Genomic DNA, 20,061 nt, shown 5'->3' with positions numbered 1-20,061 from the left:
TGTTAACCGAAAGGTTGGTGGTTCGATTCCACCCGGAGGCGACAATTTCTTTTAAGTAATTTTAACATCTACTGCTTAGTTAACTAATTCATTTAGGTTCTTTAATTTAAAAGTGACACGTATAGCCTTCGTAGCGCAATTGGTTAGCGCGTTCGGCTGTTAACCGAAAGGTTGGTGATTCGATTCTACCCGGGTGTGCTAATTTATTTTTCAATAATTTTCAGATCAGAAGACCGTATGCAGTTTGCCAAATATGTAGATAGACTGTAATAGCCCATTGGTCAGACGCTGATCGGACAACACTTTGGTAGCAGTCAGGAAGTCAATTGTCTCACATGCTTCGTAAGAATTTTTGTTTTGAACATTAAAGTCCTGGATTTGTATAAATTATTTGTAAAACGCACCGTTAAGTATAATAAAGCCACATGCTTTTATCGCATGAAAGGCTTACAAATAACACGAAATTGCGTATAAGTGAAATTTTATTACTTTTCTATTTAAGAGTGTTTACACGCGGCGACTTTTACCAGTGAGGCAAACGAGCGTTTGTATCGATCCAGTCGAGCGTTTGCATCCCTGCTTAAAGTGACGCGTGTGTGAAACCGCTTAATTCGTAGAGTCTTATTTCCGTTTCTTAAAAAGTTATTGGCATAGTATATTAGCTAATCCTAGTGACATACTGTTCATCCAATCTATAGTTTCCCACAGTGATCCCAAAAGCGGGCGCTGAAGAGTCATATAAGAAAAAAATATATAATGAAAGTTTAAAATTATTCACATTCATTCGCTAAGTAGAGATTTTTGAGTAATTTGTGTACTATTTAATTTTTTTATTAATTATTGTGATTATATAGTGGTTTTTTTTGGAACATATCGTTTCTGTGAATATTCTCCCTCAGAACGAAAAGACACAATTGCTGTATAAAGTACGCATACGTATGCATTCGTTACGAGGGCAGAATAGTAGATTGAAGTATTTGAAGAAAAAAAAATTCCATATGGGATTATTAAATTTAGCATGAGTCACTACCACAGAACAATTAATACTGTGGAAGTGATTAGTTAGCATCGGACGCGTGCCAACATTAGGTCTCGAAAGACCTACTTGAGCTCAGTCCGCCATTTTAACTTTGCATGGTATGGTTGCGCCATTCTCTCGTGCAAATTCTCTAAAATCCTACAAAAATGCCTTATTGTGCTGGTTTGGAATGCAAAAATGGTAGCCACACCAAAAATATTACCCGTGGTGGTATTTCATATCATCGGAAGTCTTTTTTTATTAAATATTCAATTTTCTGTTTATCGAAATATTTTTTGTTGCGTTGTTAGATGGGACTACATTGATTGAAATTTCAATTATAATAATCAAAACGTCGTAACTGGCAATAACTTTCATTGATATGCCAACAGGGTAAAGTTTAAATTACATTAACAATCCAGAACCTGTTATCTCTTTTTAAATTTGAAACTACGACCAATCATTATCAAGATTTCGTAGTGTTTCAAACCAAAAATGTGTGCATTTTGGCGAACATCGGTTCTGATAGTAATCGAGGTCTAAGGCACTTCGATTGTTTTTTTCTTCCGTGGTCACTGCCGTACCCCCAGATGGAGAAAATGTATTTGACAATATACTTACGGTACTTTCAAGATTATGGATGACCATATGCCTCAAGTGGGGGCAATAATAGTAAGATCTAGCGATCAACATGTAACCTGTTCGCACATCGATCCCAAAGTCACTGAATACCCTGAAAAGTAATAATACATTAAATTTAAATTTAAAAAACCCCTTTACAAAACAGTGTACTCAAAATAGTAAACAAAGCCACCATCCGTAAGCTAACAACTCATCAATACATTTCAACAAGCCCAAAGACAATATCCCAAAGTCCTGATTTCGTTAAGAAAGAAGATGACAGAGAGATAAGATTCTAATTGCCACAGATTCTAGAAGCGCGCTCCAACACTTTGAAAAATGTAATTTAGGGAGTAAAGGCATTCCAATTGCATATAAAGCCCTGAAATTAATATACGAGTTGAGTATAAAAAATCTTTATGCAATGGATTCCATCACACGTAGGTATCTTACGTAATGAGAAGGCGGCTAAACTTGCTAAACAAGCTTCTTATGGCGTGAGCATATATTGTAAACAAACCGCTACGGAACTTATTTTTCTAGCTAAAGATATTTGTCTAATTATTTGGGATAAAGACAACGAGGAAATTTCACTAGCAAGAGACATTTTATATAGGACAATGCAACCGCGACCTCCTCGAAAGCCTTGGTTTGATGGTGCGGGTCTCTATAGGGAATCTCTTGTTTCAGCATTTAGAAATCAGATCAGGCCCGATTCAGAACTCTTCGATATTTTAACGGAATCGATCGATTGGATATCGTTCTCGAATCGAAGGACGCTTTCCGAGCTCTTCAGAACATTTCTAATTAAACGTCAGATATGATCGTCACCCAACAGCGTTTACTGAGTTAGTCGGTGAAGAAAAACTGAGTTAGTCGGTCGATTTAAGAAAAATGAATCTCTTTTTATTGAGAAAACTAGTTGGAGTATGTGAGTCATATGCAACATCCCATGGCTTGTTATATAATGTTAAAAAGTCGGAGTTTATGATCTTTGGAGCCGCCGGTAGGAAGAGTCCTACGTGGGCACTTTTTGTACTACTTAATGGTACTCCGTTAAGAAGGGTTAGCCACTTTAAATACTTGGGACACTATGTTACCGACGACCTCAAGAATGACCTGGACATACAGCGCGAACGGAGAGCACTCTCGGTGAGAGCAAACATGCTTGCCAGCAGGTTCGCCAGATGTACGGCTGCAGTTAAGATAACATTGTTTAAAGCTTACTGCACACCAATGTACGCTAGCGCTTTGTGGAAGAGCTACACTCAGTGCTCTCGAAATGATCTGTGCGTGCAATACAACAACGCCTTCACGACGCTGTTGGGGCTGTCACGTTTCTGCAGTGCCTCAGCCATGTTCATTGATGCGCGCGTAGATAGTTTTACGGCTGTTGTACGTAAAAAGTCGGCGTCGCTGCTGAAGAGAATACGTGACAGCCGCAATAGCCTCGTGAAGACAGTTGCTGACAGGAATGAGTGCCCAATTATGCGGCACTTAATACATAATACGTACGTAATAAGTCCCTGGTAAAATATAAGTACTAATATAGTTTTAAGTCTGTACCTACTAACATTTGATTGGATCTCAGTTGTCTCAATAATTATTTTTATTATTATTATTATTATTTATATACATTTTTAAGACTAAGGGTCGTATTCTAGAACTCTACTCGGTATGGTTTAAAGCACTCGAAATCATACTCAAGTCCCTGCCATTAGGGTCGTATTTCCAGTGCTTGTGTCGCCAGTGCAATCCTGACTTGAGCATTGAGAATAGTTCTAGAATACGACCCTAAGTGTGCGTCCACAGTGAATGCGCGGTGACCAGAGGGCCTACCATAACCTTTCCAAAAACAATCTTATTTCAATGTAAGCTAGTAAGCTTATTATAATATTACTCATATTCGTACCATGACAAAGCTGTCAACCAAGTAGTGTTGATTGAAAAAACGAATGACTTCCCTATACTGTCTATTCACTACTAAACATAAGAAAGAAATAACGCGATATGAACTATACAATGCCATCTCTTTCTTTTTTGACATTCCGAATCGTCTTATAGTAGAATAATGTTAAAGTACTTAAGAGGAAGCAGAGGAAAAATTCCTAATCTTCGATTTGATTTTAGAGGGGTATATCCACTTTAAAATTAAAAATAAAATATTGTATGAGTAACTACACGATATATTCAAGCATAGACACTAATCAGCAACATAAAAGAATAAAGTTTCCTCGATAGATAAAAATCACGAAATGACCTCTAATTTTCGCATTTTTTCGATTCATCCTCGAAATGCTACAGGTTATTAGGACAAAAATTAGATAATTAATTATATTTATGCATGATCGAGAACTGTCACTACGGATTTTTTTTAATCCCTTTAGTTTTAGAGTTATTCCGCTAAAACGAATTTGGTACTTTTAATGCGCAAAATTCAACATCTACTGTCGCATGTCACGCGAACTTCAGGCATATATGTATTTGTTTCACAAATTTGGGCGGAGCCAACGTCAAAACTTTTTTGGCATGCTCCCTCTTAATGTTATTTACATTCAGAGAATTTTAACTGTTAAAAAAAATAAAAGTATGTCTAAAATCTATTCAAATTACGTTGTTTTCAATTATTTTTCCGCATTTCATGATGAAAAATAAATAAAACAAGCTGAGTCTTGATAGTCACGTTGTGAATTCGGAATTACAGTCTAGTGTCAACTGTTAATGTCGCCTTTCAAACCTTGCTTATATGAGCGTGCGGATCCATTAAAAAAAATATCTTGTTAGGTCATATTATACTTTTCGAAACGAAACCGACACGCCTGGACCGTGCGTTCTGTGGCTCGTATATTTAATGATATTCGCGCATTGTATGGGTAGTTCGACGCCGGCAACCGGTGGTGGAAGATGTCGGCGTATTTTGGCGCCAACTCCCGCGGAGGTACGTAATCAAAATAATTTGTTTTTTGCAATTATGGTCCCCGATCATATACAATATATAAAGTTGGGTTCTTTCTTTAGACAATGTTGTAAATATAATTAAATTTTAGGCATTTTTTCCCCGACTAATCGTCAATGAAAAACAACACGCACGCTTGTAGCAGTTTGGGCTTAAGTCGTTTTTTTTGGGAAAAATCCGCGCGGCCGTGCGCATGTATTTTATTATGTTTTTAATTGAAATATCGTAAATATATAGGTTTTATTTACTTTTCAGGAAAGAATTTAACCGATGACATCATATTTAACCTATTAGGTGACGGAAGTGACTCGGATATAGAAGATATTTTAGACGAAAACTTCCTTGTTGAAGATAATGAAGCAGAGTACGCAGAGGATTTGTCAACAACTGAATCCTTTATCGTACCTGAACCACCTAAACCTCCGGAACCAGTACCTTCAGAAAATACCAGTAGTCAAGCTGATAGTGGTCATTCTACTCAACGAGTAGGTTCGTCAAGAGGGCAAAGCAGAGGTAAGATATGGAGGCAAACTAACTATCCTGACAAAGAACACAATTATCAACCACTACGTCTCAACGCTATTAGGACCCCGATCCAATACTTTGAAGATTATTTTAATGATGAGTTTTATTAACTAGGAGCAGTATGTACCAACAATTACCATTTAAGAAAAACTGGTAAGGTTTTAAAAACCTCTGCCGATGAAATAAAGAAAGTTTTTGGAATGCATTTATACATGGGGGTATTCGCCTTTCCGCGTTTGTATTTATTCTGGCGTCAAAATACACGATTGGCACTGATAGCCGACGTTATGACACGTGATCGTTTCACAACCTTACGAAGTGCATTGCATTTTGTACCAGAAGACCAACCCACTTCTCCAGAAGACAGACTAAATCCTTTGTGGAAGGTACAGCCCGTAATAGATAAAGTTAAACAGACTTGTTGCAAGTTAGAAAGAGTGCCATGTTCTTACTCAATAGATGAACAAATGATTCCCTTCACTGGAAGATGCAGTTTACGCCAGGTTGTAAGAAACAAACCTCGTCCAGTCGGGTTGAAAATTTTGTCCTAACTACGAGCGAAGGGTTGATGTTGGATTTTGAGATTTATTTAGGAGCAAGAACTGCTTTTGCTGAAAGAGACCTAGGTGTAGGTGCATCAGTCATTCTACATTTAGCTCAAAAAGTTCCAGTTAACAGTTGTTTGTATTTCGATAGATTTTTTACTAGTGTTAGCCTTTTAGAAAGGTTAACTGAATTGGGATTGCATGGAACTGGCACCATAATGATGAATCGGGTTCGTGAACGAAAAAACTTGAACTTTAAGGCAGATAATAAGATGAAAAGGGGAGAATCTCAACAATTTGTATGTGATGATGATTTAGCTCTCGTTAAATGGAAAGACAATAAGTCCGTAATGATGATATCCAACTGCACAGGAGCAGACAACACATCATTGATTAAACGGTGGGATAAACCAACAAAGACCTACGTTGATGTCACATGTCCTAAAGTTATTTCCAATTACAATAGATATATGGGAGGAGTGGACGTGCTGGACCAACAAATTGAGTATTATCGAGCTTTCATCAAGACCAGAAAATGGACTTTAAAAGTCATCATACATTTTCTAGATTTAGCTGTAGCAAATGCCTGGCGTCTTTATCGCAATGATTGTATTGCAAATAATGTACCCCAGAACAGAATCTTGGACTTGTTGCATTTCCGATTGGATGTTGCTGAAGGCTTAACCGAAACTCCTACCAAGGGGCATTTACAGCCTGAAGAAAATGATGAAATAGATGTTGGGGTGCTTGCAGTCAAGAAATACAAACAACCGACTCCTTCAGTTGCTAAGAGGCATGACAATTTTGGACACTTGCCTTATTTTGATGACAACATTACCTCACCTAGAGTTTGCAAACTGGAGGTTTGCAATAGCCGTTCAAAAATAATGTGCACGAAGTGCAAAGTATACTTATGTCTTTCTAGGGGAAAGAACTGTTTTTCAGAATATCATACTGTTCATTAAAAAAGTTACTATGCTTAATTTTTTTGATAAATATTTTATTAACCGTTATCGGGAAGAAGTTGATCTCATCATTTGTTTTTTTTTAAATTTTTAAGTAATAAGACTAAAAATGTGACTGATTAAAACAAAAGGCTGATTATTTGTAAAAAAATAAATGTATAATAACTAATATTTAACGTGTTTTATTTACAATTTCACTCAGTCTATCTTGATACGCACGAGCGTGCGCATTGTGTCGTTGTACCGAACACGCACGGTCGTGCGCATAGTTTCCTGGAAAAAGGAAAAGTCGTATTTTTTTTTCAGCATTTTTTCTTGTTTCTTACTGCCCAAACAATACGTTAAATTAAAAAAATCAATGATTTTACGGAAAAAAAAGTTCAGGTCTGAAAGGGATATAGATGTCGCTGTCATAATTTTACGAAATTAACATCGCGCATTTTTTTTAATCGAGTTCTTATTCAACCGTTGACCTTGGGACCTGTAAAGGGCCTGAAAAGTTGGTTTGTTTGAAAAAACAAATATACGCGATTTAAATCCGGTAAAAATATTATTATTTATTATTATTAGTTTCATTTCCAAATTTTTTTAATATAATCTTTTATCCCAGGACAAATATTACGAACTAGCAAAATACACTTAAAAAAATGTTTATAACTGGCGCTGGTATGTTTACGTTATATTCCAACTATATTGTGTATATGTTACCGGAAATGTATGAAATCTAGGAATTGTATACAAATCCTAGGAAATGTATACAAATCCTAGGAAATGTATACAATTCCGAAGCTATCTAGGAAATGTATAAAACATTGTTTCAAAAACTATTTGTTACATAAATGTCCTAGAAAATGTGTACAATTCCTAGGAATTGTATATAATTCCAATATCGTATTAGGAAATGTATAAAAATAATGCTTTCTGTAATAAAACACGTTGTTAAAATGAGAATAATATTTTTTATTAAAGCACTCATTGCCCAGAGGGACTTCCGCGTTTGTATAAAAAAACCTAACTTAACCTAAATAATCCGATTCGTTTCTGCCCAGAGGGACTGCGACGCGCGTACGCACTGACAGTTTACGCGGCACTAGCGCGATCGCCCGATCAGACGAAGCAATACCCTCCCCTCGCCCCGCTAACCCCGCGTACCCATTGAAATCTCAAATGTTTTACATTTCCGATTGCTATTTAGGAAATGTATAGATTTCCTAGGAAATGTGTCTAATATAATTTATTTTACACATTTCCGTGCGATTTTAGGAATTACATACATTTCCTAGGAATTGTATACAATGACGGATTACATACATTTCCAGTAACATATATATGTATATTTTTGAAAACGATGCAATGTTCTAAAAGTAGTTACATAATAATGATAAAATCGCAATCCTAATCGTGTACATTTTAAAGCAATTATAAATATATAATATGCATTGTATAAATATTTACGAAAATGATATGGATACATGTACACCAGGACTATATATTTGTTTATTTTTCTCTAAAATAAAAGTACACGTCTTTTAAAATGATGTCGTGATTACATATTTTTGAAAACAGTACAAGGTACATTTTTTGAAATATCTAATATTTACATAATTTCGAGAACGTGTGAACGTTTACGTTGCAATTCCCGCGACTGTATCCAACACTATCGCGATTTACATTAATAGCCATCGCGCGATATCGTGCGAGACATCGTGAATCGTATTTCCGTTGCAGAGTTAATAAAGAGTCTATGTAGGCAGCAATACGATTCAATGTTACATCAACAAATATTTAAAATCTCGTCCCGCCCATCCTCGTCAATCCCGACCATTTCCACCAAAGATGCGCTAGGAGAGAATGGATATCAACCAAGTAATGTATTATTGCAAGAGTGATTGAAAGAACGAATGATTTCCCAATATTGTCTATTCCTTACTAAAAATAGGAAAGAGATAACGTTATGTGAAGTATATAATGCCATCTCTTTCTTTTTTGATGTTCCGAATCGAATTATCGTAGTATAATGTTTAAGGCCTTAATGTTATTTACATTCAGAGAATTTTAACTGTTGAAAAAAATAAAAGTATGTCTAAAATCTATTCAAATTAAGTTGTTTTCAATTATTTTTCCGCATTTTCATGAAGAAAAATAAATAAAACAAGCCGACTCTTGATAGTCACGTTGTGAATTCGGTACCATAGTCTAGTGTCAACTGTTAGTTTCGCCAAGGAGCATATAGATGGCGCTGTCATAATTTTACGAAATAAACATCGCGTATTTTTATTTTATGACAAATTATTTCCTATGTGTTATTAAATAAAAAATAAACAAAATATTGAAAAGATATATGTGAATAAATAAGTTCAACTTAACTTTTAACCATTACAAATCAATATTTAGACAATAAAATTGAAAATAATATTGTTTCCATTGCATCCGGGTAACTATTTTAAGATTGCTAAATTTGACATAAGAGCAATATTACTTTAATGTTAAAGTCGCGTCATAGTACGAACTGAGTGAAGAACAGTCACAAATCTGCCAATAAAACAAAGATTTAACATTACAATAAGCTTACTTTAAGCGCGTTACGGTACGAAAAGTCAATCAATGTAAGGTTAAAGTAATATTGTTTTAGAAACTCGTATAGAACGTGTCGAGCAACAGTTAGAGGAACCAAAACAAAATGAGGTGGGAACTTTGGAACGCGTTATTTCGGAGTTGAGACAGGATATAAATGACCGAGAACAGGAGCTATTGCTAAATATCCTTGAAATAACGGGAGTTCCGGAGGAGCAGCAGGAATCGTTAGGCCACATAGTTGCCGCAGTCGCTATGAATTTAAATTCTAAGTTGGATTGTGAATTGTAAGCGCGATATTGTGACAGTGGAGCGAGCGGGACCAGTACGTGGACGTGTGGAAGGCGAGAGCGCGCCCCGACCGCGTCCTATAATAGTGTCCAGTAACAGTCCGTCGCGGCGCCACCACGGATGATATACATATATGATGAATACATAAATGAGCGTCTCGCGAGGGCTAATCGCCGGCTATTCGCGAAGGCTCGCGGGGCTAAACGTATCGCAATGTGGCGTTACGTATGGACCCGCGACGGAAAGTCGAGAAAATCGTACGGAGAAACAGTGCCTGAGAGGTGAGGAGGACGTCGTGCGGGTTTTTGGAATTGTCGCGACTGGTTCACCTATTCTCAGTGTTCCGTAATAAAATTATTAGGCTATTTTTGATTTTTACTTTATCGCGATATTATGTGTTTGGCTTCTTGTTGCATGCTTATCAAGATAAAAATGTGAATGGATGTATTGTTTACCATTTTAAAAGATTATCACTGAATTATAATGAATGTGTATTTATTTTATTTTTTTCATTCTTTACTTTTTGGTTTGGATATGTTTCCTATTATTTTTTGGTATTTTATATGCCATTTTTTCAACATAGGTGATTCGCTTAAAATCTTCTTCTTTCTTTCGGTCTTTGAATGTTGGACGTGATGAACTTCTAGCTGCTATGGATAATCTTGACCTAGACTTTTTGGCTTTGAACGAAACGTGGATCCGAGAAGGGAACGAGAACTCGGCACTTATGGTACCGGGTTATACCTTAAAACTTAGGCCTCGACCGAAAGATAAGAGAGACGGAGGGATGGGTTTCTATATACGTCGAAGCGTGCGCGTGCGGGGCCGACCACATCCAGGTCCGACCACCGGAGACGTTCGTGTCGAGTTGGAGCAGTTTTGGTTGAATTAAACCTAGTTGGCGTGAGTCGGGTTGCGATTGGCACTGCCTATCGCACGGAAAGAGTGTCTGTGGATTCAGCGGTCGAGGCCTTAAGTGAAGTAAATGCTTTTAACTATTGTGACCACATCTTTATATTGACTGATTTCAATGTTGACCTTTTACAACCAAGCACTAGCGCAGCTCGAAAGCTATTGTCCTTTTTATACTAACGTAATTTTGAACAACTGGCAAAGGAACCCACCAGGGTAACCAACTCCTCCTCAACACTACTAAACCTTATTATCACTAGCTCTCCTAATCTATGTCACAACGTGTATATTTTTCATAATACCTGTCTCAGCGACCACGCAATGATAGTGGCTGAATGTTTTATAAAAAAAAACCTAAAGAAGTGCCACAGTATATTTACACAAGAAATAATGACCCCGAAGGGTTGGAAAATGATCCAAGAAAGCTTCCTTGGGCGGGGATGGAAAACTGCCGTTGAGTTAATAAGGCAGTCCAACATTTTAATACTTTACTGTTATTGTTGTATGATAAGCATGCACCTTTTCGTAAATTGCGTGTTAATAATAGACCCACGACGTGGATTACTGGAAATATAAAATTAATGATGTCCTTACGCGATGAAGCACTAGTTAGAGCGAATAATTCTAGTACTGATGCTCATAGAGGCTACAAACAATTACGCAATTTGGTGAATGGGGTATTAGATAGAGAAAAAATAGCTTATGTTAATTTTTACGTAAATAATAATATTCCACCACCTATACGCAACGAGACATCCAAACCCAAATTCAAAGCACTGTACCGGCAACACCTACTCTCAAAAATCTGTGCAGTGTGTTTTCATTCTTTAACGTAGTCTGACTAGAATCGAATTTTGTTGTTGCTTTGATCTATTCTTTTTATGTGTATAATTATATTATAATACTAATAACATTACACAACATTAAAACCTCTTTACAGTCACAACTTGCTCCTACAGCTGTAATTATATTCACATTTGCTCATGCACTTACATGTCAAACAGGTTATTTTAGATGCACTATTTACACTTTACTATGTATATTATTATTGTCAATGTATAACTTTACTATTTTTGTTTTCAAATAATTTAATCCCTCTCGTTGGTTCTGACTGAAAACCAGCGCCTTAGGAAACTTTGGTATATACTAAGTCATCGCCGTTTCACTGCTATGACAATCATGTTTTGTTTTTCTTTTATGCTTAATCTGTATTTGTGTTATATCAGTGAATAAAGTGTTTATCTATCTATCTAATAATAAACATGCGCCAAGAAAATGTGGAGTCATTAAAAAAATGTGCGCAGCAGTGGAATGTCAACGACGATGCCACATCACCTAATTATATGCCTTAAACGATTTTTTTCTTGAAACATCAGGTAGTGGTAATGTAAATACCGACCACATAGGAGTAACCCCTCGTGCAAAAAATTGTTTTAGACTAGAAAAGTGTTTTGTTGATCAAGTGAAAAAAATAATACAATCAATCAAAAGCAAAGCACATAGTCATGATTACATATGATAGGTGGAACACTAAATGTCACCTTACTCTTTGTTACCAATATTATAAATACATCAATAGAATCAGTATAATCAGTATTTTAGTAGCAGTAGAGCTCCTTGTGAAAGAGCTCGTCCAGGGAAGTACTGCCACCTTACCTATTTCTGCCGCCAAGCAGTAATGGTCACATTACTGTGTTCCGGTTGTGAAGGGTAAGGGTGCTGGTGAAATTACAGGCACATGAGACTTGTCAACTTATGTCTCAGGGTGACGGGCGCAGTGGCAGTGCCCCCAAGATCTTTGTAATTTAAAGCTCTTGGTGGCACTGCAACTGTTATGGGCAGGCGTGTAGCTTACCATCAGGCACACGACTTGTTCGTCCCGTTACTTAATGTCATAAAAAAAAAAAAAAAAAATCAAATATTTTCCCGAAACTTGGAAATTAGCTAGGGTAAAACCTATTCCGAAATCTTCTAAAGTCGAAGAAATTAAAGACCTATAAGTATTATGCCCATTCTTTCGAAGGTCCTAGAAAGAGTTGTTTGTTTTTACTAGGTATTTAGAAAAAGAGAACAATCTGCCTGTAGTCCAGTCGGGTTTTCGTAAGGGGCGTGGCACTGATACGGCTCTAGCACACGTCATCGACGACATTATAACGGCCACAGATACTGGTACGGTTAGTGTTCTTGTCCTTTTAGATTTTTTTCGCGCTTTTGAGTGTATCAGTACCGAACTTCTAATCGTCAAGATGAGCCGTTATGGTGTGAGTCGAGATGTCTGTGACTGGTTTCGGTCATTTCTTACAAATAGAATGCAATATGTGGAGTTGCAAAATGAAAGAGGAGACATTGTTAAGTCCGAGATTAAAAGGGTAGTTTTACAAGATTAAAAGCGTAGAGGCACGCCACAGGGGTCTATTCTAAGTCCTACTCTGTTCTTACTCTGCACCAGTGACCTCGTAGATACTCTCAAATTTTGCAATGTTCACACTAGTGAATGCTGACGATACTTTTACCACTCTTTTCCGCCTACTGATGCGATAAGAGCTATTAATGAACTGAACTAAGATCTAACTAGTGTAAGTGAATGGGCTAGTCGAAATGCACTGGTTTTAAATCCTAGTAAATCTAAATATATAATTCTAGATTCATCATTATGTCAGCATAACCGTGTCCTAGAACAAAATCCACTTGTCTACATAGGAAGTGACGCTATAGCTAGCAACCAACTTGGGTCTTTTGATTGATAGTGACCTACAATTTAAAGATCACATAAACTTAAAAATCCGCAATGCCTTCTTTAGGCTTAAACTCCTACACAACATTAGAAAATTCCTAACGATAGAAATAAGAAAAATTGTTGTAAAATCACTGGTATTATCAGTTTTTAACTATTGCGATACTGTATATGGTCCTCGCCTTCTGAAATACACTCAAAACGCAATTCAAAGAGTATTATAAAAAATAAAAAATATTTTTAACTGCTCAAAAGGAAGATGCTGAATCACCCCAGGGTCATCAAAATATGTTGTAAATTTTAAACGTACCTATTTTGTAAATTTCTGTTTAGGATAACTATTTTTTTTTCTCCCTTCAAAGATTTATTTTGATCTTTTTTTTTTATTCCACTTTTTACCATCTAAGGAAATATAAACTTGACAATGACAAAAATCGGTTTTTATTGTGTAAATTATTACTATTATTTTATTTTATTTTCTACTTTCGCGCTCCTCAAATAGCTTAATTCAAGGTCTGTATTATTTTTGTTCCATAAATTGCCTGTTACACAAACGTGAGACCGTAGCTCCTGTCAGGGAGGTTCTGGCTGAAAATCAGTGCTGCGCAAACTAAGTTTGCACGGCATATACTGAGCTCAGAATCCTCACCACACATCTGTAACCATAGAGAATAGTTTTGTGTTTTTAGTTACCATTTATATGTTAGATTTTTCAATTGTACGTTTTGTGTTTTTTTTGTGTGTGGCAAATAAATGGAATTTGGAATTTGAATTTGGAAAAGTTAAGAAAAAAAATTAATGAAGATGTAATGTAAGATAAGTACCTGCACGCTATGATGGTCATTTTGACGTTTGTCCGCTCATCAAGTTTCATATTAATTCATAACTACGTTGAAGGACCTAATTGCTGTACATAGTTGTCAATAGTGACGTGCAGTAAAATTTATGGAATGTATCATTTTACGACACAACTCGGCATTTCATTTTCGAAATTCGTTATTTAAAAAAAAAAATCTAATACGATCGTCACTTATACGATCGCTGGCCAGCACAACTTCTACCTCCGGCAAACTCGCGTCAAAGTTCAATGCAAAACAAAGAAGTTTCGAATTGACATTGCTTCTGTTCATTGAAATATATTAAGTAAATATCATAACATAAAGTTTTTAATCATCTTCCCCTTGCAATACTAGTTATAAATCTAAAATCTTATAGATGCGACTCGCTTTTGATTATACTTTTTCGACAATGAATTGAGGTTTCACGTCACTATCACGTCATAGCGTGCCAAAGTAAAGTAAAAGTAAGTCGAAAATCAAACTAAAGTAAAAGATATCAAGTAAAAGAAATCAAACTAAAGTATGGAGAACTGTATACGTCTTTACCACAGACATATATATGTGTGGTTTTTACAATAAGATTCCGGAGCATATATATCGCACTGCTATTGCAATAGTGTTATAACTAAAAATATGTGAAATTCAAGATTATACCACTGTTGAACGTAAAATTTGATTCTCTACATGTCAATAAAACCGTCGTTAGAATATTGTAAAAAACAACAAAAATATATCTACTTAACTCAAAATGAGACACGCTTTTTGAGAGCTAGTTGTATCAAAAATTGTTCTTAATCAAAAATATGAAACTATTTTTTCTCTTTTATTTTTAAATATCCAAATTAGGCAAGTAGGAATTAACTTATTAACTATTGTATTAACAGTGTTAAAACCTACATTATAAACATTTTAATTGAAAAGTCATATTACAAAATTGAAGACTACGTATTAAATAAAGATGTATTGAAAGTGTATTTTATAGCATTTAAGTATCTTTTTTATATAATAGACACACGATTGGCCACAATGTCACCTGATGCTAAGCGACCGTGTGACCGACGATGACGACGACGTGACGGGCGGTTTGTCTAAAAAATGCCTATTGACTCTAGCCTTGAATAGCCCCAAATTATACTTTTTGGGAAATACAGATATCGTAGAGCATACCATTACTTTGCCGTACGCATCTTAGTTCAAATAGGTGGAATATCAACTACACAAGAATGGAGTGCTCCGGACCTTCTAGTCGACCGAAGAAGGAACGGTGAGGGTGGAACTAAATTGAAAAGGTCCACTCAGCACACACGCCGAAATGTATCCGATAGAAAACCGACAAGCAGGCTACTTTTCTGCGAGTTTATTTCAAAAGAGCAATCCCTGGAGTTTCTTGCTCGTTCTTCTCAAGGAAGTCAGCAACAGCGAACGAGTATTAGCTTAACAATGCCGTTTTCAAGTGTAAATTTATTTTACCTATGGAATGGATTATTTGACTTTCACTCAGTTGTAAGTTGTAGAGGGTTTTGGCAATGTGCAAACAGTCCAGATTGCAGCGTAACATCAATGTTATCATATTATTGAGATGCTATCGGATTTTGTACAGTATATAAGTAGCAGCAGAGCTCCTTTTGAAACACTTCGTCCAGGCAAGTATTGCCACCTTACCTACTATTGACGTCAAGCAGTGACGTGAGCATTACTGTGTTCAGGTTTTAAAGGGTAAGGGTACCGGTGAAATTACAGGCACATAGGACTTGTCAACTTATGTCTCAGGCTAACGGTCGCAGTGGCAGTCCTTTCCAGACCTTTGTGATTTAAAGCTCTGAATGGCACTGCAACTGTTATGGATAGGCGTGTTGCTCACCACCAGGCGCACGACTGTTCATCCCGTCGCTTTATATCATAAAAAACAGTAAGAAAAATATGACGTACGTATTCAATGAAATGGCAATCTTCCTCAATTCCCTGCCTGTAGCCATGGCAGTCCATTTCATAAGTCTCTTGCCCAAGTAAGCGAGGTGGAGGCGGTGTCGCATTTGTTGTAAAGCGACCAGAGATGGCATGCATGGGTAACGGCCAACGCCGATCGACCCAGGTGTTTCTTCATCGTCTGTACCACAAAAATAGTATACGCAGATGAGTACAGTCAACGGCGGAAAATTGAGGATAAGACGCTTTTCCACCGACGTGGTGAGTCGAGAATTGAACAGCTACCGCCTACTCGTGATTGATTGAGCGAAAGTGAGTATCGCGAGTGCCATGGACACACACTTAGACAACCACAAAACACACTCAAACTCACGAGACAAATAAATATACATACAAAAGTTTCTCCCGGCCCAGGAACCGAACCCGGAATCTCTGCGTAGCAGAGTGGCACGTAACCTTTCGGCCATGGAGGCAGTGACAGAAGTTATAAGATTGGAACGAGTGAGAGCGTGCTTTTCCACCGACGAGATGAGACGAGAATCAATAGCTATCGCGAGCTCCCGATGGATATTAATTGCCATCGCGAACTTGATATTAGAATTAAAAAATAAAATATCAATAGAGTAAATTACTTGATAGATAAATTTTAAACAATCGACGCCTGAGCAATTATTTGGAATAAAACCATGTTAAATCGTACGTACCCCAAAATCTCACAATTGATATTCTGTCATAACTAACGTATTTGTATTTCGATAACTTTCGAGTTTCAATTAGTTTTTTTGATAATAAAAAATGCCAATTACGCTGATATTGCTTAACACTAAAATTAAAACTGTAATAAGTTTACGCAGCGCGGGAGTGTGAAGAAAGACTTTTGTAGCCTCCAAATGTTCAACGACGATTACTTACGTAGGTGTATGATCGACGTAAGAGACGTAATCGCGCTCATCATCGATGAATAAATAATATTCATCGATTTCAGCTCACCGTCCCACCCGATGAAAGCGGCAGCCGGCTCTCGAGGACCGACGATTCTATGAACTTTCATCTCCCAGTAGGTATCTCACCCGGTGGAAGTACTAGAGAGCCACTCAAAGCATTTGTTTTTTAAGGATATTTTGACGTAAGTTGGCCGCTGATGGCTTTGACTGCGCCACCGAATTAAAAATATACAAAGTGTTTTTTTAAGGACACTTTGCAGTTGGCCGCTGATGGCCTTGACTGCGCCACCGGAAGAAAAGGGCGAGCTGAAAGCTCATAACCCGTATACACAAAGCTTTTTTTTTTTGAAGGATATTTTGCAGTTGGCCGTTGATGGTCTTGACTGCGCCACCGGATTAAAGGGCGAGCTGAAGGCGTATATACAAAGCAATTTCCTTTTGCAACTGAAATGGTAATTTAGTTAACACTTCGATAGCTCTATTTTGATCCCAACGCCGTCTAGCGGCAAGGCAAGGTTACTAATACTTCTTGTATGTGGTGTTACAAAACTAAAAATATTGTAAGAATAAAGCGTTCTAGATCTCGTTTCACTGATTCCAGATATGTTAATAACTCAATTTCGCTAAACATGTAGATTACATTACATGCCTACCATTTAACAGAATCACGAGGTAGCAGCGCCATACGGAAGGAGTGTATGTATGTATGTAAGGAGTTATCATTTCATAAGTTTAAAACTTACATTAAAAATATTTTCATTGAAAAACCGTATCACAAAATTGAAGAGCATGTGTTAGATAAAGATGTATGGAAAGACAACAAGTATTTAGATTCCACACAATTATGTTTCAAAATGTATTCCATAGCATTTAAGTTTATTTGAAAAGAGCAATCCCTAGAGTTTCTTGGTCGTTCTTCTCAGGGAGGTCAGCGTAGTGAACGAGCAGTAAAAAACGACGTTTTCAAGTGTAAAAATATTTTATGGAATAAATGGTTATGTAACTTTGACTTTGACTTAGAAACATCTTGTTAAAATTATCCTGTATGCAGCGCAACGTAAATGTTACGTAAACTCTCACTCCTCCTGCATCGCGCAACTACCTTAGAAACCGACTCAGTTAACCTGTACGCCTGTAGTTATGATAAGGAGTAGATAGAGCAGTATTGATAGCCATAGGAAGTTGGCGCAGGTTCGCTCAACAAATACCTTATGCTGGCAGCAATACGGCTCACTAATATTTAAATTCACATCTCGTACATCCTCTTCAATCCAGACTATTTCCAGCGAAGATGCGCTAAGAGAGAATTAAAATTTTGCCACCATACAAATTTCAATTCTCGTCTTGCCTCGCCGGTGGAAAAGCACCGTTAGGTGTGATTGTCACAGATGATAAACGGAGAAAATACGGCATAGCTGTCCTCGTGGAAGAATATTAGTAATGCTCAGGTCACACAGAGGTGGTTGCGGAAGTGTTCCGGCGAAGAAATTTCAACCCTATATCAATCCTGCCCCACTGAAACGTATGGCGGTCGCGCGTCTCAGTCTGCCCAGAGTTTTAGGCCTTGAACTGTCTCTGTGGCCGACCGGTTACCATGCTGGTCTGCCACGCACAGTTCGATTCCCGGATGTGGAGAAATATTTGTTAGGCCTACATTTATTTTTCTCGTGATTTTGGCTGTAATTTGTGATTGTCAAAGCGTGTGTCTCATGGTACCCGCGACACAGGGTTTCCCTAGTGCGGGGCTAAGAGTGTGTGCGTTATTTTTTTATTTATTTGATGACCAAGGAATGGCAGGAGTGGAGCCGTTATTATTGAGGAAAATTGGAACAGGGCTTCTTATATCTCAAAATTATGTTGTAAAGTTTCCAAAAACTTACTATCGTCGTCGGTAAGCATTTCTGAATGTTACGGTTCTGGTCTCGGAATAAAAAAATCCATCCTTAGGTCGGGACACACAACATATTGAAATTTTAATATTAAGAAAACTGAAATGGACACTTGATTTTCACTACTTAATTTTTGCCATTTTTAATTGGTGTCTTAGATTTTTGCTAAATAAAATACTATTTTCAACAAATACTACATTGTTGTAAATTTACTGTTACAATGACGTATACGATTTATATTGTTTTGGTCATAGACCTATATTCGACGTCTATGGTATTGACTGTTTTTTTAGCTTTTATCTATTTTTTTTTTCATTTTGCGTCAATTTTTTTTTTCAACGCGACCATTAATATCATTTTGTAAAACATAGCAGCGTAAATTAGAATGTTCTTTAGATAATTTACGAGGTATTTATTAATAAGTTGTAATTATAGAATCAGGGATTTGAGTCGTCGGCTTAGAGATAGAGGCTGTGATCCACGCTCTGGATCTTACTTGGTGTAACAAATTTCGTTGGCTATTCAGCACGCTAATGCTGCCAGTATTATCGGAACATTTGAACCGACTAAGACACAAAGCGGTGCTTTTTATTTATTTAATTATTTATTCATTTGGAACACCAACAGTTTACACAGACAGAGTTTAAACGTCGACATTTAGTAAAGCACAGTTCTTATGTGTAAGCCAATTACAGGAATACACATCACTTAATATATATATACCCAGATACATATAATATATAAAATAAAAACAACTTTAAATATTAATAATCCAATTATTCAATAACGTTCTAAAATTTAAGTTAAATAATTGATTATAAGATCGGAATAAATAGTTGATTGACGTAAATATGACAGTACAATTGTATTAATTAAATACCCTTATTAAATATCCGACAAGGTGAGACATAAGTTTTGTAATTCTGTGTCTGGGATAATTAAACGGAACACGGATTTTTATGCGTTCTGGAATTTGGTCACAAGTAATAATACCATTCACAACCTTGTACAGAAAAAGGAGATCAATAATTTTGCCGACGTTCATAGAGAGGTATCATTCGAAAGAACGAGAGGCGCTGCTCATATGAGCTTCTATAAGATATGCCTGACGTATTGAATGCTAAATGTCTTATAAAGGCGCGTTGCAAGCTCTTTATGCGTACCGAAAGGACGGCGTACATCGGATTCCATACAACAGAAGCAAATAGATCAAGAATACTGCGAGTTATTATACTTAGTTGGATAAAAATGGCTAATGAATGTCTGCAGGCAGGGAATTCCACTCCATAGCCACTCACCACGTAAATTTGGAAGCGTAATCC

General features: G+C 36.7%; 1 protein-coding gene and 1 non-coding gene across 3 annotated transcripts in view; one reads left to right on the top strand and one right to left on the bottom strand.

Moving 5' to 3' along the window:
• LOC113227609 overlaps nucleotides 1–18,865 on the bottom strand; it is a 53,635-nt gene extending 34,770 nt beyond the window's left edge. The window contains exons 1-3 of one of the 2 annotated variants that reach the window (XM_026460571.1): nucleotides 18,731–18,865; nucleotides 15,910–16,087; nucleotides 1,640–1,751 (exon numbers count right to left, since the gene is read on the bottom strand). In XM_026460571.1, the coding sequence (XP_026316356.1) occupies nucleotides 1,640–1,751; nucleotides 15,910–16,087; nucleotides 18,731–18,749 (309 nt within the window). In that variant the 5' untranslated portion in view covers nucleotides 18,750–18,865. The remainder of the gene's footprint in view (nucleotides 1–1,639; nucleotides 1,752–15,909; nucleotides 16,088–18,730) is intronic. The other variant, XM_026460572.1, reaches the window with a different exon arrangement.
• Trnan-guu lies at nucleotides 125–198 on the top strand. Its single transcript has one exon. It is a non-coding gene; the product is annotated as a tRNA-Asn (tRNA).
• Nucleotides 18,866–20,061: the final 1,196 nt, after the last annotated feature.

The sequence above is a fragment of the Hyposmocoma kahamanoa genome, unplaced genomic scaffold (assembly GCF_003589595.1).
Source record: "Hyposmocoma kahamanoa isolate Upper Pololo Valley unplaced genomic scaffold, ASM358959v1 211, whole genome shotgun sequence".
Lineage (NCBI taxonomy): Eukaryota > Metazoa > Arthropoda > Insecta > Lepidoptera > Cosmopterigidae > Hyposmocoma > Hyposmocoma kahamanoa.
Note: the sequence above shows the minus strand (reverse complement) of the source record. Positions and strands in the feature narration are given on the sequence as shown.